This window comes from Gopherus evgoodei, chromosome 4 (genome assembly GCF_007399415.2).
Source record: "Gopherus evgoodei ecotype Sinaloan lineage chromosome 4, rGopEvg1_v1.p, whole genome shotgun sequence".
Lineage (NCBI taxonomy): Eukaryota > Metazoa > Chordata > Testudines > Testudinidae > Gopherus > Gopherus evgoodei.
In genome coordinates, this window is record NC_044325.1 from 11,230,640 (window position 1) to 11,257,625 (window position 26,986).

General features: G+C 43.8%; 1 protein-coding gene across 1 annotated transcript; it reads right to left on the reverse strand.

The window, feature by feature from the left end:
• Nucleotides 1-83: 83 nt before the first annotated feature.
• ATG14 (autophagy related 14) lies at nt 84-23,638 on the reverse strand. Its single transcript, XM_030562967.1, has 10 exons — nt 23,493-23,638; nt 13,980-14,042; nt 13,795-13,837; nt 13,298-13,379; nt 8,534-8,771; nt 6,530-6,759; nt 5,785-5,902; nt 4,684-4,774; nt 4,494-4,579; nt 84-3,300 (listed from the first exon to the last, which is right to left on the reverse strand). Exons 3-10 carry the CDS (start codon nt 13,822-13,824, stop codon nt 2,994-2,996), a joined length of 1,182 nt encoding a protein of 393 aa, XP_030418827.1. The 5' UTR covers nt 13,825-13,837; nt 13,980-14,042; nt 23,493-23,638; the 3' UTR covers nt 84-2,993.
• Nucleotides 23,639-26,986: the final 3,348 nt, after the last annotated feature.

Genomic DNA, 26,986 nt, shown 5'->3' on the forward strand with positions numbered 1-26,986 from the left:
AAGAGCATAAGGTACATTTAAATTCTATAAACACTGATGCTCTTTTCCCATATTTATGAACAAAACACAATTTTTAAAAAATACACCTTTAGAAAATTACTGTTAAAGATTTATTGCAGTAATACAATAAAATGTAGATAAAACATTTGTGTTTAGTCACACCAGTTTGGAAGTTGCAGAGGAAGGCCCAGCTTTTCAAAAATGACTAGTGATTTTTAGGTGCCCAATTTGAGACACCTGGAAGGGGCCTGGTTTTCAGCTGGTGGGTTCTCAGCCCTGTCCCTAAAAATCTTGAGTTGGGCACTTAAGATCACTAGCTGCTTTCAAAAATCATAGCCTAAATGGGAATGCCTGCATTCATGCTACCGTAAATCATTTAATAAATTCTCCATTGGCTGCCTTCAAATAGAATATGCATAATTGAAGGGTGTTTTCCCCCTACGACCCCTGGAAAAAACAATCAATCAATCTATAAACTAATCCAGTCAAGTACACTCAAGTTTTGGACACATACCAATCCCCACTCCTGTAACTACACACGTGCAAAACACTTTTTTTTTTTCATTTTTTTTTTTTAAAAAAATTCTGTATTCTGTTACAAAAGCATTTCTTGAAAAGATATTATATCTCCATCTCATTTTAACAATCTTTTGGTGCCTTTGCACACTTTGAGTGAAATGACGTTTGCAAAGAAATTATTTTAAAATATGGAAAACATGATGTTTATGGCGGTTATGGCTTAAAGATTTTTTGTGAAGTACCTAATTAATTTTAGTGTATAAACGTGAATGATGGTTCTTGCATTTACATGAACAGAGTTTTAATAAGTAGCACATAAAACGGTGGTAGAAATGTGTACAGAAAAGGATATTTACATGGCGGGGTCCAGTGCAAAATAAATGGAGAACCGAGTAGTATCAGAAATGACACGAAGAGCCCAAAATACAGTACTTTGAGCACGTGCTGGTTGCTCACACACACCAAGGGATCTGATTGGTTGCAACTAGTAAAGTGCCTTTTTTTAAACAGTAACGGAATCCTAGCTTCCCCTGTCCTTCGACAGAGTTCTAGTCTTAGCCTCACCAGGAGTCTCTAGGGAACTGGCAGTCTTAATTCAGACTATATTAGACCAGGATTCTGGACTATTCTCCTATTAACTCAGCTATTCGCTTTCCCAAAATGAACCCACATCTTGGGTTTCAACCAAAGCCGTTGTATGGATTGAGGATAAATCCCATGAAAAAGTTTACATTCCAACATCATGGATTTAAGGGTCTTTGGTTTAAAAAAAAAAAAAAAATCCCCCCAAAGTCACAAGATAGGAAAAAATAAAAGAAACCCATATCCCCCAAGGCTTCCTTGTCACATCCTCACCTCTGAGGCCACGTGGAAAGAGCTGCCATACAAGAGGGAAAAGGGGGAGAGAAGAGCTTGTGATTGGTGCCCTTCGGTGAGAGCCCGTCTCCGTGTGTAAACCTGTGTGGAAGTATTACAAGTTGCCCTTCTTCCAGCACTCCTTGCTGGACCCATGTGAGCCAGCACTCAGGAAGTCACACATCTCATTCTTCTGGCTAGAAGGAAAATCACTACAGAGGGAAGGAAGAGTGAGGTGAGCAAGCCCCAGAGCCAACATCTGATGAGTGCACACACACAGTGATGACCAAGTAATCCCACATAAGCATTAACTCATTGCAGTCTAACGCCACCTGTTTGTACAGGAACAGAAGTGTCACCATAAGAGAACAATCAAGTAGAATGGCTGAGATCTTCCTTTGAGTGGAGCCAGAGGGGACTTGTGTTTATGCCATTTACCTCATGATGAAGTAAAATCACCTCAACTGGATAAAATGTAAACCATGCGTTTCTGAAGCCTTGCTGAGAAAAAAACATTTATAAGCAACGTAATATGTGTCTGCAAGGCAGGAGGCTGCAGAGGGGCGCTTGCTAATGAAAGCATCTGCCCATACCACACCTTCCTGTGGTTTTACAAGCAGGCTGATTGCGCCATAAGCATTTCTGCAGTGAAATGGACTTCTCAGTATTTAGTGAGCAAGAAAAACCCCCACTATAAACACAAAATAAAACAGCTTTTCAAATGCACATAGTGTGGAGAACACACAACTTCATTAAACTAGCCTGAAGTGAAAACTGAGACCATGGAAATGTTGTAATTGACGGATATTATTGCAGCAATGTCATCCTTCTGTATTGGTGAATGTGGGTCCAGCGAAGAGAATGTCCAGTGTTTCTTTGGTGTGTGTGGTATTAATATTACAAACCCTGGGTGCTTTGAACAGCACAACATGAAACTTTTAGACAACCTGCTAATGAAAACAGTGTGAAATGAACCAGTTTTCTACCGGAAGAGCATAACCCACAACCCAATTTTTAAAAAAGCAATCAGCTTCGTAAGTCCCCATCCATGCTGATTTCTGTTCAAAATATGGCAACAAAGATGAAAAACCACATTAAAAATGTTCACATCCTGAATGAGCAAAAAAATGATTTTGAAATGTACAGTTGTGCTGTAAGTTTTCTGTGGGTTATGTGACACAGATCTAAACACACACACACAAAACCCTGTTGGGAGTTTAACCAAATGTGAATCGTGTGTGTTTGCACCACTGTCCAGTCCGCATTTTTAGCAGCTTTCTCCCCATCCTTGCCCTGATCCAAGTATTCCAAAATCTACTTTAGGAAGTAAAAACCTGGACACTGCTGCAGAGTCCTTTTTCGTCAATATTCAACAATGCAGACAGAATTCAGAGGCAGCAAGTGCCCTTATGGAATAAGTCAGAAGTGTAGATCCAGCTAATTTACAAAATGTCACCGTCACAGTCATCTTGGGTAAATAAAAAGGTTCTTCTGGTTTACAAAATTAAAGTCTGACCTTTGCGTTCCAGGCACTACTTAACTCAACACGTAAGGTTTGCTACAGCATTGCTGGGGGAGGGATTCCTTCTGCAAGGCCTGTGAGCCTTCCTAGGTGCTTATTAACGGTGTCCAGTGTATGCTTTGAACCAGGATGTCACGGAGGCTGCAGCAGAAGAGATCATTCCGCCTGCGCTGCTGCTGGCGATAGGCTGGGAGGCCTGTGTGCTCTGGCTCTGTAACATCTCTACCGGCTGAGAGGGGATATCACAGAATCTAGGGCTTGGCAGATTCTCCCAGTCCGTCCCTAGGTCAGTCTCTTCATCGCTGACGTGTTCGTCTCCACTCTCATCTGTTTCACCAGCAGCACCAGGATCCACAAACTCCATGGAGTCTTCGAGGTCAGCACTTACTTCAAATGGCCCAGACCTGTGAACACATCGACACAACCTCATCAGACCCCACAGTGGAAAACAGCAGAGGAACGACACCTTGGGTACATTGGGAAGCAGATCAAGGCCAAGTAAGAGTGTAAATCAGCTATGTTACATGGTTACCATGTCTCTTTATTAGTTGGCTGAGAGAAATACTCAGTGATGACTGTGTATGCTGAGGAAATGGTAGGTGATATTGAAGTTTTGGTCTACAGAGCAATGAAAAGGGAGGAATTTCTAACAGTGCTCTGCTTTGGACTTAGAAACATTAAAAAAGCTGCAGAGTAATTATTCACCGACAACCATGATGGTGGAAGTCTCTGACTGCTACAGAACAGCCGGTTTTAAAGCTAGCTCAGTATAAAATTAAATATACTGGGATATGTTCAACATGAAATTACTCAGTGTAGATCACCACCATGTACAAGATCCAGGACAAACTCATAGGTGGAACTCAGGAGCCCGTATTTATAAATGTATTTGCTCAGCCTGATTGTACTGTTCCGTGTGGCCACGTAAGAAGCATGGGTTTATTTTCTGCCCCCATCTTGACCTGAGAAGACCAGGAATGGCCCTCTAACTCCTATCTCCTGCCTGGTGTGCACAGGGCATCCAACAGCACAGGTGGCATTTCCCAATTTTCAAGTCTTTGCAACCATAATGTTCTTTTAATGTAGTTTCTTTTAAATATAATTTCCTGGACTTTTTTAAAAACACAACTGAAAAAAAATAATACAAATTCCATCATCGTTTGGCAGCATGTTGATTCCCTCGTAGCTCATCAGCAAGTTTATACCTCTTGATCTTCTTTCTGATAAGCTAAACAGATTGATCTCTTTTTGTCTCTCCTTCTAAAGCATTTTCTAAAGCCTTCAGATAATTTTTTCACTCTTTTCTGCACTCTCTCCAATTCTACATCATCTTTTTAAAAACGTGGACAGACTTATTACATACAGGTCCCCAACCAGGGTCCCCAACGCTCTCCTCCCTCCTTTCCATATGGGAACAATCTTGATTGCCACATAGGAACCCCTCTGGTTTGCTGGGTCAGCACCTTCCACAGCTTCAGAGAAAGGAGCAGGATCAGCCCCTTCTAGCAATACTAACCATGATGCTAAGTCAAACCTTTCAAATTTAAAAAGAAATTCTACATTATGAAGACAAGACACAAACGTTCCATCTATTTACCTGCCCAAGTTTTCAGTGTCTGGACTGACCAGGTACATAAGGTTCCTGAGCGTATGTAGTGGATGCAATAGATCTAAATTTACATGCTAGAAAAAAGGGAGAGAGGGGAAAAAAACTGGTTACTGGAGGATTCTTATAACTCCAGTTATTTTAAAATATATTCAAAGAATCTAAATATGTATTCACAGACCTGAGAAAAACAAAGATAAAGGATATTGGCATTCAGCTTCTTCACTGCCCGAGTAAACTTCCGCCTGCTGAGGTTCTCGCTACAGAACTCGCTGGTAAAAAAAGGACAAACACACACACACAGAAACTGAAAAGCTGTTCGTATTGTCTTGAGTCAGTAACCTGATCATTATTTCATAGCACTCTGCCTTGGCTTATCACCATATGCTTACAGATAAACACGCCCATGTTAAACATTTGTTTAAATCAAATCATAGAACCAGTATCTGGAGCATTTGTGAGAGCACATATCCTCACCTTGCACGCTCACTAATTTTTACCAGACAACACCCATTTGGCGCCAGATTCTGCCCACCTTAGTCTCGTGAATACTGCCACTGGCTTCAATAGGGGTAAGTTAGGAGAACAGAAAGGCTCATTATGCCCATTTCTCTTAACAGCCTAAACCTCTAGCTTTAAATACTGAAAGTCTCTGCAGCTTTTGGTTCAGACCTCTGCAGGGTTGACTGAGCCCTCACCGGCCTAGGTAGACAAATTGAACTCCATACAGTCTGCTGGATATCTGCCCTGCACGGACATTAAAGACTCAATGGCACTTCTAAAAAATGTGGAGTTTGCATAGTGCTTCCCATTGGTTTGGTTCCCCACCCGAGATGGCTGCATTGTAGTGGGGCAGTGCGCATTATCCAGCTCCATGCTGCAGCCCTTTCTCAGCACGACTAGTACTGAGTCACATGACTAAGCTGTTGAATTGGGCCATAGAACTGAAGCTCTGTGGGTTCCTTTCGGATGAGAGGTGTTATATTAATCCTATGTCATATTTCATTCCTAAATTGAAGTCACTGAATGCTTGTAGTGAAAAGCTGCAAATCCGACCTATCCCGAAAACTCTGGGCTCTCAGAAACATCAGCTGGGCTCCAAGCTCCTATTAGCACCCCCCAAAGACAAGTACGTTGCACAAAAATGTAAACGTAAAGCCATTACAAACCAGCCAGCCCAGGTAACAGCTTCCTGTAGAATATACTCTCAGAACAGGAATGAACTAAAGGCAGCTCAAAAATGGTCAGGGATTCAACTTCTTAAAAATGCGGAACTACTTGCCTGTTACACAACTTCTTGGGAAGATTTACATCAAGTATATGAGACAAAATGTTAACGAGTTGAGTTGCATAGCACAATGCAGCACTGATGGTATAGGCAGGATTATTGTGCTCCATATCTAAAAGAAATAAAGAAATCATTCCAATACGGCTTTAATCATATCAGGTTGATCTGTTAATGAAACAGACCCAAGACAGTGTCATTTATCGGTATTCAGAAGCTTGGGAATCCAATTCTCGGTCACAACAAGGCTGCTAGGAGTTGGCAGAAAACAGTAATTCTTGGAATAATTGTTACAATTGCTCTACAGCATGTAAACCACATTAACAACAACTGCCATTGTTTTTCTTCTCTTACACTTCTGTATTACGTACCTCACTAGCGTCTCCCCATCAGAAGAGAATTACAAAGATTTGATCCCTTTATGAGCAATCGGGAGGGATAGCTCAGTGGTTTGACATTGGCCTGCTAAACCCAGGGTTGTGAGTTCAGCCCTTGAGAGGGCCATTTGGGGATTTAGTTGGGGATTGGTCCCGCTATGAGAAGGGGGTTGGACTTAGATGACCTCCTGAGGTCCCTTCCAACCCTGATATTCTATGATTCTTTAGAACTATGGTGAAATGGCTCATCTGCACAAAATAATCTGGGGAGGTCTCAGTCCTGAAGTGCCTTCAGCTGGCTGCACAACAAAGTTCTACAGACTGAGCCAGATCACTGAGAAAGTCAATAAGACTTTGCTTCTTACCTGGTCCTTGTGTAGTTTTTTTCTCTTCCACCCAATTGTAATAAGCTGAATAGTCTCCATTATTAGGAAGACTTATCCAAGGCCCTGCAATGCTGATGCTGGTGTCCCCGTTGTGGTCATCGCACACCCATCTCCCAGAGAGATACGTTGTTCTCCTGGCTTCTGCAAGCTTGCTCACAGTGCTAGAGGTCATGGCATTGTCACTTTCAGATGAAACATCTGCAGGGTCTCTGAAAAAAACACATTGTTACACAGGGGTTTTAGAGCCCTTTAATACAGGCAATGGATTTGGCAGCCATTTAGCCACATATCAAAGACAGCAAAATTCCTGAAACAATAACTTGCAAAAATCTCTGCTCCCAGGATTACTTTTCTTTGCATCTTCTGATCAAAGATCCCAGTTTTTTGTTTATTTAAATCTTCCAGTATGTTTTATTTGATTGGTCTATAAAGTTTCCTTTTACAGAGTTTCAACTTTCCTTACTTTGTTCAACAGATCCACTGCAACACACACAGTCAAACTCTTTGGGTGAATATGGGAACTTGTAGTGGCCAGCATTGCAAAGGCTGTACTGGCCATTCCTCAGTCCAGCCCATGACTCCAGTTCAGCATGTCACTTAAGTACATGCCAGACTAATTACACAAGTCCTCTCATTGATGGAACTATTCATGTCCTTTGGGCACATGCTTAAATACCTTGCTGGATTGGGGCCTACGTGATGACTTCCTATTCAAGGGTGAAGGGTTCATGACTGGACAATATTGTATATACTGAAATATACAATAAGTTGTTTTGAAAAAAAAGAAGCTTAGAACGTAATGTTAGAAAATAGTGTTTAAAATTAAGTGCACAATCCACTTACTATTTATGTCCCTGTGACGCATGGCTAGAAAGGGTTAAACATCCTGCAAAATAAATAACCCTCAAAAAAGACATGTGGGGAGATGATGTTTGTTTTCATATATTTACATATGGTAGGAGTAAGGTGGACAATGTAATCAACAGTCCCTGTCTATGCTGTATTCTGACAATCAGAAGTAAAAGAAAAACCTATCATGTAAATGAATTGTAAACATGGGATATCTCAGTATTCATCTCTCTTTGACTGTACTGTGAACGGTGGGGGAATAAGTAAGTGGCCTTATGTTCCTTCGTATAGCTAAGTACCGGTGATAGACCTCCTTCAAAGTCAATTAATTTTTGTTCCCTGTGGAATTCCAATTTGTCAAAAGACATGAAATTGTATAAAAGATCCTAGGGTCCTGATTCTGTCATCTCAGATCTGCCTAGACTTCATCAGGGGAAGTATGAGTTGCAAGACTGAGGTCCCAGTTATGCTGGTAGCTGTGAATATGTGATTTGGACATTGGATTATAACCTATGAACTATTTCTGAAAAAACTCTTTGCAACTACAAAGCTCACCATCTCCGCTATGAATCTGCACATCGATGGATTGAACTCATGTCTGTATGTATATTCATCTTTTAGGCATACTCTCTCTCTTGTTTTTTAAAAATTTTTAGTTTAGTTAATGAGAATTGGCTGTAAGCATGTATTTGGGTAAGATATGGAATATTCAATAACCTGGGAGGTAATGTGTCCGATCCTTTGGGATTGGTAGAACCTTTTCTTTTATATGATGAAGTAAGATTTACAGAATTGTTCATCATATTTGAAGTGGGTACGTGAATGGGGGCCTGAGACTGGATCACTAAGGGAACAGTGTTGTTTGGATTAAGTAAGGTAATAAAGAAGTTGTTTTGTGCTGGTTTGGTGAATATTGGAATATCCATCAGCTTTATGGGGACTGTCTGCCCCATTCTTTGCAGTTCACCCTAACTGAGCGACCACAGCTGGCTCCCCACTAGGACCCCGGTCACAGTCCCCAATATACCAGTTTGTTTTTATTAGGACCACAAGATACAGATCAATACTTAGAAAGCAAATCTATCAAGTTGTGTTCAGCTTTCTGTCCTAAAAAAATAATTCTGTATTCCATACCTCACGCCAGTCTTTACTTCCTCAATGGGAAAAATGACAGACGTTAGCTCCAGTATGTGTGACCGTCGAAGATTTGCCAAGTGTTCGTGTTGGCTTCTCAAATCGTAATTTTTTTTCTCCACTAGGTCTCCGAGCTTGCGGTTATGTCTCTGGATCTTCTCTTTCTTCTCCTGATGCCTCTGAGCCCTGCGGTAAAGCTTCTGATTCTCATCTTTAATTCTGAGAAGCCCCTCTGAGCCTATGAGAGTAACAGCAGGCGTTATCCTTGGAAAATGAACGATGTAATGTAGCTCAAATGGAAGGTGAGTCATAAAGTTTAAGGCCAGAAGGGACCACCCACTTATCTTGTCTGACCTCCTGTATATCACAGGTCACCAACACCATCCAGTACCAGCACACTAACCCAACAACTGACATTACACCAAAATATTATCGCTCACAGACAGAGAATAGGAGGGATTGAGGTGCATCAAGGCCTGAGGCCAGGAACTGATTAAGTGAGATATACCCAGATAATCCCAGCAAGTGTCTCATGCTCCATGCTGTAGAGGAAGGAGAAAAATTCCTAAAGTCACTGCCAATTTCAGCTGGGGGAAAAATTCCTTCCTGGGCCCACATATGATGATCAGTTAGACGCCGGGTATGTGAGCAGGAACCAGCCAGCCAAGCACGTGAGAGAGAGAGAGAGAATGCTCAGTGTTACCTCACAGCACTGGTGCTTCAGAGACCAAACTCCCCCAGAATGCACAGGGGCTAGGGGATCCCTTCCTGATATTTACAGAAAACCAGATATATGACAGCTTGTTTTTCAAATTCTTTAACAGTTCCCCCCTGCTAAGTGGTACAACCTGTCGGTGGTACAACTTGTCCGATTGTCTATAAAAAAAAGATTGAAATTGACACTGAACTTCTTCTATACTTTCTGTCCAAGTATTTTCTGGGCTTTGAGCAGGAATGTCACACTCTCCCAATTTGACTAACTAGCTGGTGTAAACATTTCTACTCATGTAGATTAAATGTAGAAATTAGCATGATGCTGGCCAAAATGGTGCACACTGCTGCATGCAAAATGAGTGCGGATCACATCTTTCTTTAGAGTTTGTGCCATCCACCTTCGCATTGGTACCTATTCTTTGGCTTGCCACAGTGGGTATGCTCGCTCAGGGCATGTGGATCCCAACCCAACAAGCCTTTTATTACTGCTATGGATAGCACTGAACACCACCCTATACTGTCAAACTAGACCATGCTAGCATCCTCAATTCAGCATGTGAATCAGACACACGACGCCTCAGAAACTTGACTTCATCAACGCCTGTTAACAAGATCACATTCACGGCAGAAAAGAGCTTTCACAAACATCTGGTGATGGAGACTTAGTGAAGAGGCTTCTCAGCCATATTTTAAATATGAAAGGCTTTTCCTTTAGTAAGCTAATTTAAACAACAGCCCTCAGATGACAATGAATTTCATGGTCTATGGTCTCATTGGCAACATCATCAGTCAGGTTTTCTTTATACTTGTGGGGGAAAATTGGGCTAGCTCCAGTAGTCCAGGCCTCTGCTTACTTGGCCAGGGCTCGCCTTGCAGCTGGCAGGCCTGAGCCTAGGCCCAAAGCCTGAAACAAGCTAAGAGTTGTGCTCCATAACCACTGTAATTGGGGGGAAGGGGGAGGGCAGGAGAAAGCAGAAAGAGCCCCAGCAACAAGAATAATTTGCAATAGGTGCCTGCTGCTTTTGAAATATAATAACCACTTGTGTAACCTAAGTGTGAAGCAATTATCTAAAATGAGTAACCATGCCTCTCCCCACTCCATTTGTGTAACCATGCCTCCCCCTACTTCAATTGTATGACTATCCCCATTGTGTAACTGTACCCTGTATTGTGTAATAGCACCCCATAAAGGGCAAGGTTACAACAAGTATCACGGAGACCTTAACCCAAATTGCGCCCATACTGGGCAAGGCTGCAAAGGAATGCTGGAAAGTACCAAAAGACCCTAACTCCCTTATTCCTAATATGGTTATCATTCCTAACTGTATGTAATTTGTTTGCGATTTTAAGCTTTAAAAGCGATGGCGTGCTTTACATCGGGGGAGCAGTTCCTAATGGCTGCTACCCCCAACGCGTTGGTGTGGGTCAATAAACAGGCCTCAGGCTTGAGTCTCTGAACTGCAGTCACTGTGTGGGTGGCTTTTCCCACGACCTACTGAAGCACAGTATTCATTTTTTAGTAATTTCAATAATTCTGGAGACATCTCTTAGTTTCTTGGGGAATGCTATCCTGGCGCAGGATAGTTGTTTGGTCAGGACTGAGGCCTGACATTTTATCATCATTTATGTTGCTTGTGAAGCACTGAAGATTCTGGAGTGATAATACTGTGGGAAAAGAACAGATTCCTTATAGTGTTTATTACTGAAATTGAGCTGCCCTGTATTATTTAAAAAACTCTCTCTGTGTTAGAAAGAACACCACAAAAATATCTGAACAGACGATTCAAACTGCTGACCCACAGAAAATTAGAGCACAAAACAAGCAATGACTCCAATTTGTGGAAACTATGGTATTAATCTTCACTTGGCCATCCAGTCTAGAGTGTGTTCAGCTTTACAAAATGGTGAAAAATGGACTTTTGACTGAATTGTGGGAAAACTGACTTTTTGCTCCACCAGTGCAGAAAATCTTTATTCATCACCAATTAAAGTTTCCTTCAAACATTCTCATGCCATCAACACAACCGCTAACAACAATTTAGATCAGATCTCTCACACCTTTTAAATAGTAATAAAAAATGGAGAAAAAATTCCACTTTTACATATGTGCACTGCATTTTGAGAGCTACTTTCCTGTTACAAATTCAGCCTTTGTCTTGTACCACTAGAGTCAACAATGAGACGTGAAAGGGATAAGGAGGGGGATGGACCAATTTTTTTTTTAGATATTCCAACATTGAAAAAAATATTAAAAAGTTCAAAATTTGAAAAAATTACCAGCTCTAATGACTTAATGGGAGTATCTGACTGAGCTTGATAAGTTTATGGAGCAGACGGTGTGATGAGATTGCCCACAACGGCACATGGCCTAGCCACAACTGCAATTAGTAAATATCTCAAATGGCCAAAGATGGGACACTAGATGGGGAGGGCTCTGAGTTACTATGGAGAATTCCTTCCCATGTGTCTGAGTGGTGCATTTCACCCACATGCTCAGGGTCTAACTGATTGCCATGTTTGGAGTCAGGAAGGAATTTTCCCCCTGGTCAGAGACCCAGGGAGAGGGGATCGTGCTTTCCTCTGCAGCTTGGGGCCTGGGTCACTTGCTGCTTTGATAAATGATGAATTCTCTGTAACTTGAAGACTTTAAATCAAGATTTGAGGACTACAGTAACTCAGCCAGAGGTTATGGGCCTATTCCAGGAATGAACAGGCGAGGTCGTGTGCTCTGCGATCCACAGGTCAGGCTAGATGATCCCAACTGTCCCTTCTGGTCTTAAAGTCTATGAGTCTATCTGACACCTCCTGAGCCAGGTTTATATGAACACTAAAAAGTGTCCCCCAAATTAGATCAGACTAGCACGACGTCCCATGTTTGCACTGCTTGACCAATGTAAACACAGCCACACTGGTAACTGTCCCACAGAATGTGTGTCAGGTATTTGAGCCTCCCATGATTCTTGCCATCCTCCCCTCCCCTCATGGACAGATGGTCCCTGCAGATATTTTAAAAGCTTAGGGCCTGATCACCCCAGTGTATCACAGTCAATGGGGGAGACAGATGCTCAGCATCTCTGAAAATTAATGTTCATTTCTGAAAACTTGAAAAATTTCATGTTCCAAGGTCAAAACTACTTCAAATTCCATAAGAGACCAAGAGGACTCTCTTCCATCTGGTAGGGATTCCAAGATGGGTGCTAGATTTCCATTAACACCCCCCTGAATGAGATCCTCTGGGATCCGCACGCAAGCATAGGTGTCAAGTTACTAATTTAGGGGTGACTATGCAAAAGAGGTCATGTTAGTACAGCAGTGACTATGCTAATAGGTTTTTTTAAATCTGAGCACGATCTGTGAGCTAAACATTTAGAGATGCCTTGAGCAGACTAAAACTGAGCTGAGCACTCATAAATGTAAACAGTGTTTCACGCTGTCTCCTGAAGCCTGACACACTGCAAATCTTCCGTCTGTGTCAAATCATTACAATGAAAGACACAGAAGGCTACAGTGCAGCTTTTACTCTGGCAAAGTCCCCTTTGATTCCAGTGAGAGATGCACCACCCAAGTAAGGACTCCAGGATTTGGCTACAAATCAGGCACCTGATGTGGGCTAATGTTCACTGATAACTACACGAAATTTAGAGCAGCTCATGAGCTGTGATACTCTTTATCATAGTGGCAATGGGCAGGAGTACCAAGCTCTGGAAGCAGCCATTCTTGGAGACACAGCTGAAAGATGAAATAGGTTGCTAAACATTTACTCCATTCAAGCTGTCCCAGAAGGATTTTAACATCCACCCAGCAGAATAATACATATCTACTTTAATTAAAACCCAAACATAAAAGTAATTAACAAAGATCATTCACTGACCCCACTTCCAATAGACCTTCCTGTATTGATCTCCCAAATAAGATCACAAATCAGGTTTAAGAGGGGAGAGTTCGGCAAGTCACTTTTTTCTTTTAAGCAAAAACTCAATATTACATTGGTTGATCTCTCTTCAAAGCAATACAGGTATTACAATTAGCAGATACAGAGACACTACTTACTTCTCGACATTTCATCATTCTCTTTGCAAATGGTTTGTTTCAGCTGCTCAATCCTCATCTTGCATGACATTATTTTCCATCTCTGAAAAAGAACATGCAGTGATTGCATGACAAAAATTAAATTGAATCCATCACCTTGATATTAACAACACCGACAGCTATAACTCAGAAGTACTGGGATATTTTTAACAAAGCCAGATCCCAAGAATTTCAAATAGTCTCATCTCTGTACAGAAGAATGCCATAAGCAAACAGAAGCTTCCTACAGTAAAGTCAGGCAAAAAATCAAGGGGTTACTGACTAAATACATAACCAGAAATGATGAATACTGGTAGTTTTGAAAATTCTGCGCGTCCAAAATCAATTTCAGTTTTGTTAGGATCACGCTTTTCAGGCAGGCAGTACAACACCATCTCCACATTAAAATGAAACAATAATCTGAAAGATCTAGGAATACAAAGTAGTTAGAAAACTACTGTAGACTTCAAATAACTCACCAGCTGATCAGTTATCCTCTTCCCTTCCATAGCCTTTAAAACACTATGGGAAAAAGATCATAATTGAAGATTAGCTGACAATCATGATTACATGTGGCAAATACAAGAGGTTGAGGAGAATGTTTTATCTAAAATTGTTGTAATCAACCAATGACAACACTACCAAAAACTAAACAATAACTTACTGGTTTTGGAATTCACTCTGTCTGTTTTTAAGATGCTTTAACCTCTCTTTCTTGTCTAAAAACCTGTAAGAGAACAGATTAATCTGTTTACTGATGTTATGAACACAGTACTTTATACAATGAGATAATGCAAGGTATCTGAAACATTAATAAGAGTCCTGAAGTTTAAGAGCACCTAAATTCCAATTGTTTGTCTTAATCTCAGGAAGTTATGGCTAAAGTCATATGAAACCTTACAGAATTCTAAGAGTAGGTCTACTCTGCAATCATGAGGTGCAACCGCAGCTCATGCAGACATACCTGAGCTATCTTTAATCTAGCTAGTCGGGGTACTGCAGCAGCATGTGCTTCAGCATGGGTTGTACTAGCTCGCCTGGAACTCTAGGTAATTACTTGCAGGGCTAGCCCACAATACCTCCCAGGTTTCCGGGCAGGCTCTTACACCCTGCTCTGATGCATGTGCTGCTGTCACTTCACTGCTTCAGTATGCCAGCTAGCTAGGTTAAAGCTAGCTTGGGCAGGGTCTACACACCCAGTGATTGCATTATAGCTATATCCTAGGACACACCGTAATATGAACGGAACCCATACGCTGCAGAAACATCTGCTAGTTTGTCATCCAGCCCTGTCAGCATTATCCTTAACTACAACTATTCTCAAAGGTTTACAACTCAGCAATAAGTTTTGTTTAAACAAACACACACACACACACCTCATAGAAATTTCAAAAACTCTCCAGTCATTTAAGATATAAATGGAACTCAAAAAGTCTTTCTGAAGTTTTGAACTTCAAAAGAACACTGTTTCACAGGCCTTCAGTGAATCAGTTAAGCAAGTCTATTCTGATATTAAAAGGCTATATATGAAAAGCAAATTTTCATACCTTATGCCTACAACAACCATGAAGACACAGAACCAAGAGTTAATAGGGGAGTAGCAAGAGCAATAACTAGGGGAGTTACTAAAAAAGGGGGGGGGTGTTAATCGCTAGTTTTCTGTTAGTTTGCAGATACTGGACTTATTCCCAGGTATCTGATTTGGCATAGTGCCCATCCTGCCCCACACCTCCACTGGGCACCATACGCTAGCATTCCAATCTGAAGATAATTCCATAGAGGATCAGAAGTTTTCTGTGTGGCCTGGGCCACCTCTCCTCCCACTTGTGATGCTATTACATTCCTCTGGCAAGTTCATCAAACACATACATGGAAAAGTAATATTACTAAGCTCTTGGTATAGTTTAGCTGTCTTTAAAGCAAGCTTATTGCTTGCTTAGGCCTCTTCTTCTCTCACCCTGTCCTTTCTCCTCCAGACACCGTGTCCAGGCTCCTCCTGCTATAGTACCTGATTGCCTCATTCCATTCTACCTTAAATATTCTTCTCCTGCTGGTGGTTGGCACCTTCATCATTACTTATGTGTCCAGATCTGAGGGAGATTCCCGTTTCCTCTCCTGCTCCTCCACAGTCCTATCGCCCTATCCCCAATCAGAAGACTGAGATGCCACCCTCTCACAGCCAGCTGGCTCGAGAGGCCTTCTCCCGTGCCTTTACACTGAAGAATCTGGACAAGAGGCTTCCTGGAACAAAGGGAGGCGCCAGCACCATACATCCAGCCAGCTTTCTATGGCCCACAGACCACAGTTTGGAAGCCATTGATTTATAGTAGAAAAGCAGCTTTTTACTAGTTTGAGAGGGAAAAAAAATTATGTATCGAAGGGGTAGCCGTGTTAGTCTGGATCTGTAAAAGCAGCAAAGAATCCTGTGGCAGCTTATAGACTAACAGACGTATTGGAACATGAGCTTTCGTGGGTGAAAGCTTATGTTCCAAAACTTCTGTTAGTCTATAAGCTGCCACAGGACACTGTCGATTTTTAAAAAAAAATTATGGTTACTGTTTCCAGCATTGTAGTCACGTTTCCAAGCTAGTGACAGACCTCACCTACACTTCACAGAGCTGCCCTGGTCTAAACGTAGGCTAAACACTCAAAGGATCAAGGAGCAAGGGCAAGTTAATCCTTGACAGGTTAGAATGTTGGGGTGTTTCTTTGCCTGACCACGTTGATTTGATTTGAGACAAAGGAACCGTGTAAGGCTTGCTTTAAAATGCTGAGGGTTGAGAGCTCACACACATAGTGTCACTGCTAAATAGAGTTTATTCAGCATTCCTGCTGACAGACTCACACAGTAAAATGGCAGCAGAAATATTTTTAGTCAAACAAATGTGTGTTATTCTCTAAGAAAAATACAGGAGGTGCTACGGAAGCTAGAGGCAGATCATGAGTTTGAGGAATGTGTTATTACTGGCATTCAATCTGCACAACTCTCAGCACATTCATCCTTTCTGAACATTCCCAATCTACTAGAGATCATGAAAAATTACACAAGGTACATCGGACTAGATTTATGTTTACCCTGGAGAAATATACAGGCCTACTGTAACTCTGACTTTTGGCTATAACCAAAAGTAACTTTGTCCAAGGACACACTGCCCAGCAATCATGCATAGAGAGCTCATGGCAATTCTGTATTTTTATAACTAGATTAACAGGTGATTGAAAAAGGAAAACAGTGCGGGAAATCTGACAAAACTAGTTGCCCATATCATGTGTTTCACTTTAGGGAAAATGAAGACAAATTGTTATGTATTTGAACCAACTTCTGAGGGGAACTAACAATAGGAGGGAAATGAACAAAATGTAAGGCAGCAAAAATTGCAGACTACCACACACACTCCATTAGTAATGTCAAGGAGCTGTCACAGATTTATTTAGCAGGTTTCTTCAAAACACAAAGTGCCATCCCTTTAATATGCTCCTAATTTTAATGTATATAAAGGAAATCAGTTATATATACACATACAACATTTTAGTTTAGACGGAAACAAGTGTAACTTTGAATGAACAGTTATAGATATTCCTATTACATGTAACTGAGAAGATGTAGAATATCTAAAGTTGTACAGTAAATCTGTAAGCAAAGGAAGGTTTCTCTAGCTTCAAGTACCAACAGACAGGTCTCTCTAAGTATACGTTCCTCTGAATTATTTCTGTAGTGTCAGCAATCATTAGAAAGAAACAACTGGAAAAGAGCACTTATTAATTGGGAAGCCAACAGCAACTTATTAATTGGGAAGCCAACAGCAACGCCAAAAGTGGGAATTGATAGGGATAGCTGTAACTGTATCCATTTGTTATAAAAACCTACACATTGTATAACTAGTGTGTACATTTGATTGTATCCCTCTTCGTATGTCACTTTTCTTCAGGGCAAGGAAGATATTTTTGTATGTATTTTATGGGGCCTAGCACAATAGAATTCTGACCCGGATTGGCACCCACAGATATTACAGGTCCTGATCTCGTGTGCGCACACATATATGCTTAACTTTGTGTGCGCAAGTAGTCCCACTGAAATGTGCAAAGTTAAGCATGTGCAGGTTTACAGGATTGGGGCTCTACGTTTTAAATAAATAATTGACTTTTTACTTAATAATAACTGAATTCCTTAATTATATCACTAACTTCTGATGTGGACAAAATGCAATTCTTTACCTCTACTTCAACTACTGGGAAATGTACTCTCCTCTTGTTGCATGCATCCTGGAAGAGGACTATATCTACCAAGTCCATATTTAATGCGAGAAAAGGAAAAAAGCTTTTTTGTCCCAGTCAAAAAATGTAATGCAAATTTTCATTATGTTTCAGTTTTTGTATTTTCCACCAGAGCCTGTAAGTTTCCAGTAAATAGCAAATGAATACCTGCAGAATTACTGTCATAAAAGCATATTTTAAAAAACAACCAAACATTGCTCTTATTGTTTCCAAGTCAGGTAATGACAGATTTGACAGGCTGGCAAACAAGCATTCTAGGCTGCCAAATAGATGGCATAAAAAGAAAAGTCTCTTTTGCCGGAAAGCAATGATCATTTAGTTTCCAAAACTACAGTCAGTTGGTTGACCTGTCAACTGATTAAGGGAACTGTATTTTGAATATAAGTACAGTATAAATATGGACTGCCAGATAAGAATGGAAGAATGGCCCATCTACTTGAGTTTCCTCCTCCTAACCATGGAACACTCATTATTTCCAGACATGCACTGTATCTGATCATAAATAAGGCTGCAAGTTTGTCACGGAGGTCACAGATTCTGAGACTTTCCAAGACCTCCATGACTTCTGTGGCGGCTGGTGCGACTGGCCCGGGGGCTGCCTGAGGAGCTTGGGCAGTCCCTGGGCCAGCCTGACCAGCCACTGCTGGGGCAGTCTTGGGGCACTGTGCCCACCCAAACAGCAGCAGGAGTTCAGGTACATGTGGGAGGGGGCTCAGGGCAAGGGGTTTGGGTGTGGCAGGGAGTGAGGGGTTTGGGCAGCACTTATCTTGGGAGGCTCCCCAGAAGCAGTGACATGTCCCTCCCTCTCAGCTCCTAGCTCCATGCGCTGCCTCCGTCCGCAGGAGTACTTTTATATAGTACAAGTCATGGACACGTCAGAGGCTGTGAATTTTTGTTTACTGCCTGTGACCTGTTCATGTCTTTTACTAAAAATACCCGTGACTAAAATGTGGCCTTAACCATAAACCATGACTTACAGAAAGTGTACTTGCTTAAGACACCCAAGTTAACTCTTGGCTTTGGTATTTGTCATCTGTAAACAGTATTGCAAAGCTATCTGATTGACAGGTCTGGTTAACTCCCAGAAAAATTAATCATCCGTGCTCAAAAGTAAAGATGTTGGCATGGATTTCAAACATACCAAGATGCCCTATATGAATAATAGAAAGAAGGATGTTGGTGTCTATATTACTGGAGGACTTCCGGACACATCAGTCTTAATTATGATTGCACTTTAGTAATTAACCTAGAGTTTCAGTCTCACACTCAAAATTAGGTATGACAGGTCCTATCAAGGATAAGCATCATCTTCCAGTGTGAACTACCATTATATGTCATTTTTGCCAGACATATGAGCAACTTTGATCCTGTTATACTTTAACAATTAGTGTATAATACTCTCCAGCACAAAGCAGTCTAAAATGATATGAAGCTCAGTGCTGGAATATGAAAAGTGACTAATAGTTCATAATGCTAAATACTCTGGAGTACAGGAAAACTAATAATAAAAATTCCACAATCTGGAATGAATAGCAATACATTTATTTTTAACTTCTACCCCTTCAGCCCTCCCCCCTCCCCAAAATCCCCCAGTAATGTGTTTAATCAATACAAACGGTGGGCCCAATCCTACTCCAGTTGAAAAAAAAAAAAATAGGAAAAGTGTCACCAACTTCACGAAAAGCAGGTCTGGAGCTTGTATGAGGTATGGTTCTCCTCTGTCTTTCATTACGTGAGTAATCCTGAAGTTGAATTACCCAGGTCATACATAGGACTGATAGGATCAAGACAAGGGCCATCTGTGTGTCTTGTATGGCACTGAACAAATTGCTGGCGCTACACTGATCTCGGCATTACTTCAATATAGATAAATTAATAATTAATAATAATAAAGGCTACCGTGACCAGATAGCAAGTGTGAAAAATTAGGACAGGAGGTGATGGGCAACAGGCACCTATAGAAGAAAAAGCTCTAAGTATTGGGACTGTCATGATAAAATTGGGACATCTGGTCATCCAAAAAAAGGGACAAGAATTGAAATCTAGTCAACAAAAAAAACAAACAAGTTAAAAGTACTTTCAGTGACTGCACTGCTCCAGAGTATCTCTGCCAATGTATGTGATCACATTTTTTAAAATCCTTCTCTCCCCACCCCACTGCTGTGTGAAAGATTCACAAAAACAGCAAAAACTGAACAAAAAGAGGAAACAATGAAAGAAATGATCCATAAAATGCTTTCAATTGCAGAAACTAAAATAAAGATTGCTTTTCTAGAATATTTCAGTTAGTCACCTTAGGTGTTACTTGTAACAACAGTAGATACAAATTTTCCCACAGAAAGGTTTGATTTGTTGTAGTTGATGGTGTCCCACTAATCTTAGAATGACAAGAAACACAAGAATTATTAAGTTACGTTCATACCATTCAGTCTCCTGCTACAGAGGTGAATTCACATTAATGCTATGTAATGGCTCAATAAGAAGCTGTTGTATGGTGGCCCTACGGTTACACAAATCCTGGATTGTGAGCTCAGTGTTTGTGTAAATAAAATTTATCTAAAGGACAGCTGCCACTCAGAACCCGGTGCACAGCAGTGAGTCATGCTGGTGCCTGGTAATGCTACAAGCAGCCGCAGACCCTGGGGGTATTCAGCGGGGAAGGCGGCCCCCAAAATGGAGGCTGCTAGAGGAACAAAGTAGTGGAGACCTCTCCACGGATGCAACCAGAAGGCAGTGAGAGAGGAGAGGAGACAAAACTCCTTTTCACTTCAAGCAGTTGGAAGGACATAGCTCAAATTTATAAGACTCTGTCTGGCCAAAGATGAATGACGAAGATGAAACTTTCAAGTAAGGTCCAGAGAAAGCATTATGGCAGAAATCTCAGCACCCATTACATCAAATGGGAATGAAATGGACAGCTGGGCTTTTCATCAAAGCACTGGCTCTAGAACATCCAAAAGCCCCCTCCCACTTTGTTTTTCACAGCCACTTCCAAAGAGACTTGTATCAGATAAACTTCTCAATCCTTAGCAATTATGGAAGGACAGCTGTCACTCTATAGCAGGGGTAGGCAACCTATGGCACACGTGCCGAAGGCGAGATGCGAGCTGATTTTCAGTGGCACTCACACTGGCCACCGGTCTGGGGGGCTCTGCATTTTAATTTAATTTTAAATGAAGTTTCTTAAACATTTTAAAAACCTTATTTACTTTACATACAACAATAGTTTAGTTATATATTATAGACTTATAGAAAGAGACCTTCTAAAAACGTTAATATGTATTACTGACACGCGAAACCTTAAATTAGAGTGAATAAATGAAGACTTGGCACACTACTTCTGAAAGGCTGCCGACCCCTGCTCTATAGTAAAGGCTGCAGCTGAGTTTCCTGGTCTTGGTCGAACTCTTGATGCTAGAAAAGGATAGAAGCCCCCAAATGCCCATTTAAGTTCCAGACGCACAAAATCAGATTATCACAGAAGTTGTGGGTAACCCCAACACACCCTTAAACAAATGTTAGTTTCCATCTACTTTGGGAAGACTAAAATATAGTCAATTTGTAGTTCTATGACACTAATAAGAGCAGACATCAGACTAAAGCCCCAGTCCTTCAAGATGGTTAACATGGGGCTCCCTGTAACCCATACCCCACAGAATTCATTACAACTAAATGGCATACAGGTTCCATTATGTGGCTCAGTTTGCAGACCAGGTCATAAGTGGACTATCTACATTTAAGCTGTATTGGAGAAAGGGTCACTTTTAGCTACATGAAAGGTCCAGCATATGATTATGCACTAGTACAAATCTGGGTGAGTCAATATCTACAGAAAATTTTTTACATTTAACAAGTCAGTAGAACATCCTGAGTGAAGTGGCAAGTAGTGACATAAATTTTATTTTAAGATCAGTTGGCTAAGAAGAGACACTAATTTCCTTGACCAGTCTTACACCAAATGTACTTGGTATCCTTCAGCCAAAAGTAAAGACCCAAACATACAAACCTGTTCCCCACCTTCCCAAAACAGTCCAAGAAATCACACACAGCAGCTGCAAATGAAGCCTCAGCTAAAGGACTATAAATATAGTAAGAGCATAAAAGCCAAAAATTGGAACAATTCTTCAGACAGACAGTGCTGTGCAGACTATTTATTGGGAATCTCAGATGGTCATCTTGTAGCAGGTAGGATGCCGCAATAGTTGAAAATATATTATGGAAGTGCATAGTTAAACCAGAACATAGTTTGCAGCCTTAATACTTATTCAAATAACCTTGCCATCCAGCTAGCTCTTTGCAGAAAGGAACTATTGGGTCTGAATTTTTTTTTTTTAAGTGAACAGTACAATATTTGGACAATTTTAAACATGTAAGATCAGAATGTTTCTATGGAAAGGAATGAATATAAGGCTTTCACACAAAACAAGGTGTCTGATTTTACCAGTCTATCGCAGAATTTTGAAACTCCATACATATATGCATTTTAAATAGGTTACTATACTTTTTGATTCCACCTCTGAATATTTTAAATATATTTCCATTTGCATTAGTTACAGAGTGGTATGTCATGGCATTTGTTACCACATGCATTTGTTGACAAATGTTTCACAATCTCCCCAGCGGGCAGGAGGATGGAACAAGACCCCAGACACAGCCCCAACTTCCTGCAATCCCTCCCACTACACCCCCACCACCCAATCTCCTGTCTGGGGGAAGGAAGCTTAAGATCCCAGCTGGCATGGAAGCTAAAGAGCCCCCAGACCTCCCAATCTTCCCAGCTGGGGGAGAAGCAGCTCAATACCCTCCAACCCTATCTCCTGCATGGGGAGCTCAGATCCCCACTCCTCATTGTCCCTGGCCGGGAAGGGGCAGCTCAGGACCCCACCACCACCTCCCCGGCCTGGGGAGAGCTCAGGACCCCTCCATCTCCCCGGTCGGGAGGGGCCAGCTCAGGACCCCCCCGCCTATCTCTCCGATCCGGGGAGAGCTCAGGACCCCCCATCTCCCCAGCCTGGGGAGAGCTCAGGACCCCCTGTCCCCCATCTCCCTGGCTGGGAGGGGGGAACTCAGGTCCACCCACCTCCTCGGTCGGCAGGGGAGAGCTCAGAATCACCTACCCCCCATGTCCCCGGCCGGGAGGGGGGAGCTCAGGACCCACTCCCATCACCCCGCCCTGGGGAGAGCTCACGACCCCCCATCACCCCGCCCCGGGGAGAGCTTAGGAAGCTCGCATCCCCCCATCTCTCCCCCTCCCGGGGAGAGCTCAGGACCCCCTCCCATCACCCCGCCCAGCGGAGAGCTCAGGAAGCTCGGATCTCCCCATCACCCCGCCCCGGGGAGAGCTCAGCGCTCAGGACCTCCTCCCATCACCCCGCCCCAGGGAGAGCTCAGGAGAGCTCACGACTCCCCCCCCCATCACCCCGCCCCAGGGAGAGCTCAGGAGAGCTCACGACCCCCTCCCATCACCCCGCCCCGCGGAGAGCTCAGGAGAGCTCACGACCCCCTCCCATCACCCCGCCCCGCGGAGAGCTCACGACCCCCCATCACCCCGCCCCGGGGAGAGCTCAGGAAGCTCGGATCTCCCCATCACCCCGCCCCGGGGAGAGCTCGGATCTCCCCATCACCCCGCCCCGGGGAGAACTCAGAGCTCAGGACCCCCTCCCATCACCCCGCCCCGCGGAGAGCTCGGATTCCCCCATCACCCCGCCCCGGGGAGAGCTCGGGAAGCTCGGACCCCCTCCCATCACCCCGCCCCGGGGAGAGCTCGGACCCCCCATCACCCCGCCCCGGGGAGAGCTCGGATCCCCCCATCACCCCGCCCCGGGGAGAGCTCGGATCCCCCCATCACCCCGCCCCGGGGAGAGCTCGGGAAGCTCGGACCCCCCGCCGGGGCCGCCGCTACCTCTCGGAGTCGCGCCCGTCGAAGAAGACGAAGTCCCCGCCGCGGACGCACTTGGCGCAGGTGAGGCGGCGGCGGGTGGTGTTACACAGCGGGCACCGCTCCACCGCCACGTACAGCCCCTCGGCGTCCTCCTCGCCCAGCGCCCCGGGCCCCCGCCCGCCCGGCTGCGGCCAGCAACCGCCGGGAGACGCCATGACGGGCCCGCCGCGCCGCGCCGCCGCTCACGTGGGACTTTGTTTTCAACCGCGGGCATGCCGGGAAAGGGGGCGGGGCCTAGGGGAGGGGCGGGGCTTGAGGGAGGCAGGCAGGGAGGGAGCTGGGGCGGGCGTGAGGGTGGCGCAGGCTGTGGGGGGAGGGGGAGTGAGTTTGGGGCAAGCAGGGGGGAAGGGGTGAGTGGGGCAAGCGGGCAGGCAGGCCTTGGGGGGAGGGGCGTGAGCGTGGGGAAGGCGGGAAAGGGGTGAGTGGGGCAAGGGGGAATGAGGCAAGCAAGGAGGGGGAGTGAGGCAGGCAGTTGGGAGGAGGAGGAGGGAGTGGGGCAAGCAGGGGGGAGGGAATCAGGCAGAGGGAATGATGATATGTTGAGGTGGATGTGATATACCTAGAGGTGGATGTGATATACCTAGACTTTAGTAAGGCATTTGATACGGTCTCGCATGATATTCTTATAGATAAGCTAGGAAAGTACAACTTAGATGGGGCTACTATAAGGTGGGTGCATAACTGGCTGGATAACCGTACTCAGAGAGTAGTTGTTAATGGCTCCCAATCCTGCTGGAAAGGTATAACAAGTGGGGTTCCGCAGGGGTCTGTTTTGGGGCCGGTTCTGTTCAATATCTTCATCAACGATTTAGATGTTGGCATAGGAAGTACGCTTATTAAGTTTGCGGATGATACCAAACTGGGAGGGATTGCAACTGCTTTGGAGGACAGGGTCAAAATTCAAAATGATCTGGACAAGTTGGAGAAATGGTCTGAGGTAAACAGGATGAAGTTCAATAAAGATAAATGCAAAGTGCTCCACTTAGGAAGGAACAATCAGTTTCACACATACAGAATGGGAAGAGACTGTCTAGGAAGAAGTATGGCAGAAAGAGATCTAGGGGTCATAGTGGACCACAAGCTTAATATGAGTCAACAGTGTGATACTGTTGCAAAAAAAGCAAACGTGATTCTGGGATGCATAAACAGGTGTGTTGTAAACAAGACACGAGAAGTCATTCTTCCGCTTTACTCTGCGCTGGTTAGGCCTCAACTGGAGTATTGTGTCCAGTTCTGGGCACCGCATTTCAAGAAAGATGTGGAGAAATTGGAGAGGGTCCAGAGAAGAGCAACAAGAATGATTAAAGGTCTTGAGAACATGACCTATGAAGGAAGGCTGAAGGAATTGGGTTTGTTTAGTTTGGAAAAGAGAAGACTGAGAGGGGACCTGATAGCAGTTTTCAGGTATCTAAAAGGGTGTCATCAGGAGGAGGGAGAAAACTTGTTCACCTTAGCCTCTAATGATAGAACAAGAAACAATGGGCTTAAACTGCAGCAAGGGAGATTTAGGTTGGACATTAGGAAAAAGTTCCTAACTGTCAGGGTAGTTAAACACTGGAATAGATTGCCTAGGGAAGTTGTGGAATCTCCATCGCTGGAGATATTTAAGAGTAGGTTAGATAAATGTCTATCAGGGATGGTCTAGACAGTATTTGGTCCTGCCATGAGGGCAGGGGACTGGACTCGATGACCTCTCGAGGTCCCTTCCAGTCCTAGAGTCTATGAGTCTATGAGTCTATGAGTGGAACAAGCAGCAGGAATTGGGCAAGCAGGCAGGCTGTGGGGAGAGGGGAGGTGGGGACTGCCAGGGGAAAGGTTGAGGGCAGAGGTCCTGTGGGGCAGGAGTGGTGGAGCACAGGGCCCCATAAGGGAAGGGAAGGGGGGGTGGAGAGAGGGTGCTTCAGGGCACATGGGCTAGGACTCAGGCTTGGCCTTGATTAGGGGCAGTTTAGGCAACAACATGCATAAACCCAGCCTGATCCCAGAGCGGGGACAAAGCCCCATTCCGCATGGGCACCTCTGGTGATCTTAGGACCACACACTATTTTTCCCCACAGTGCCCCAGCTCCTACCAGCCTCTGATTATACAAAGAATCTGTTTCCAGCAGCAACAGAACAGTTTAGCCATGCTGGTTGTGGGGGACTTGCTTGAAAACATGAACACCCACAGCTGTACCAGTGGTAGACAGCGACCCCAATGTGGTGGTGTTTTTTTTAAATATCATGGCAGCTGAACAGTGGGACTTACTGAAAGATAGTGGAGGTAGCAATACTGGTGTAAGATATCTGTATCCACACTAACTGGAGAATGCCGTCCCTTCCTCCATGAAAGCAGAAGCCCTGTATTTACTGTTCTGCAAGCAGGGCCGGTGCTTCCATTTAGGCGGCCTAGGCAATTGCCTAGCACACTAGGATTATTGGGAGGCGGCATTTTGCCGGGGGGGGGGGGGGCAGCAGCAGGCAGCTCTGGTGGACCTGCTGCAGTCGTGCCTGCGGAGGGTCCCCTGGTCCTGGGGCTCCAGTGGAGCTGCCACAGGCATTCCTGCGGACAGTCTGCTGTTCCCGCAGACCTCCTACAGGCAAGGCTGCAGCAGCTTCACCGGAGCCGCAGACCCTCTCCGCAGGCATGACTGCGGCAGGTCCGCCGGAGCTGTGGGACCAGTGCGTGGGGCGGGGAAATGGCCGTGCGCCTAGGGCGCTAAAAAAACACTAGCGACGGTCCTGTCTGCAAGTTAGGTAGCCACCCCTCCCTTCCCATAACAGACTTCTTTTATATGCAGGAGTTTAGTATATGACACTGTAGCGTAAGTCAGTGTAGGAGAGAGTCCCTTAAACATTTACCATTTTCACATTTCATTCTCTTTGAATTGGAGCAGCACAGTCACCGTCACTGCATTACATACACCCACCTCCTTATTAAAAATAAGATGACCAATTACAAAGGCTGGGGGTGAGGAAATGAAGAGGACCACTCTGTCTGCCCTAGGCCTCTAAAAACAGCACAACTGGGAGTGTAAACTGCCCCTTTAATAAAGGGAGAACACACAGGAGTGCTGCTCACAAGTTGCTCTGTTTCTTAGCCCCATTCACAACATAGCTCAAGCTTACAAAAAGTTATTTCCCTGGCCCCTGACAGATCAATACCACCACCACACCTCATTCACTACTACAACAGCCCCTTTTATTTTAAAAATATAGTATAAATAAACCTCACTCTCTTTCCTAACTTTCTGATCAGACAGCTGCTTGTCAAAAGAGTTCCTTCAGCAATAGCCTCTTCTGGCCCCAGGAAGGCCTGCATTTGCTGGAAAATAAGTAACAGAGTGAGTTTGTGCATTCTGGATAGCCCCAGAAAAGCAGAGCCATCTTTGGTTTTGTTGATATGGCTTCTGTCCCTGCTGTATGTACTTGGTGCAGACAGTTTAGCATCAAGAGTGCCAGCCATTGGATTGAAA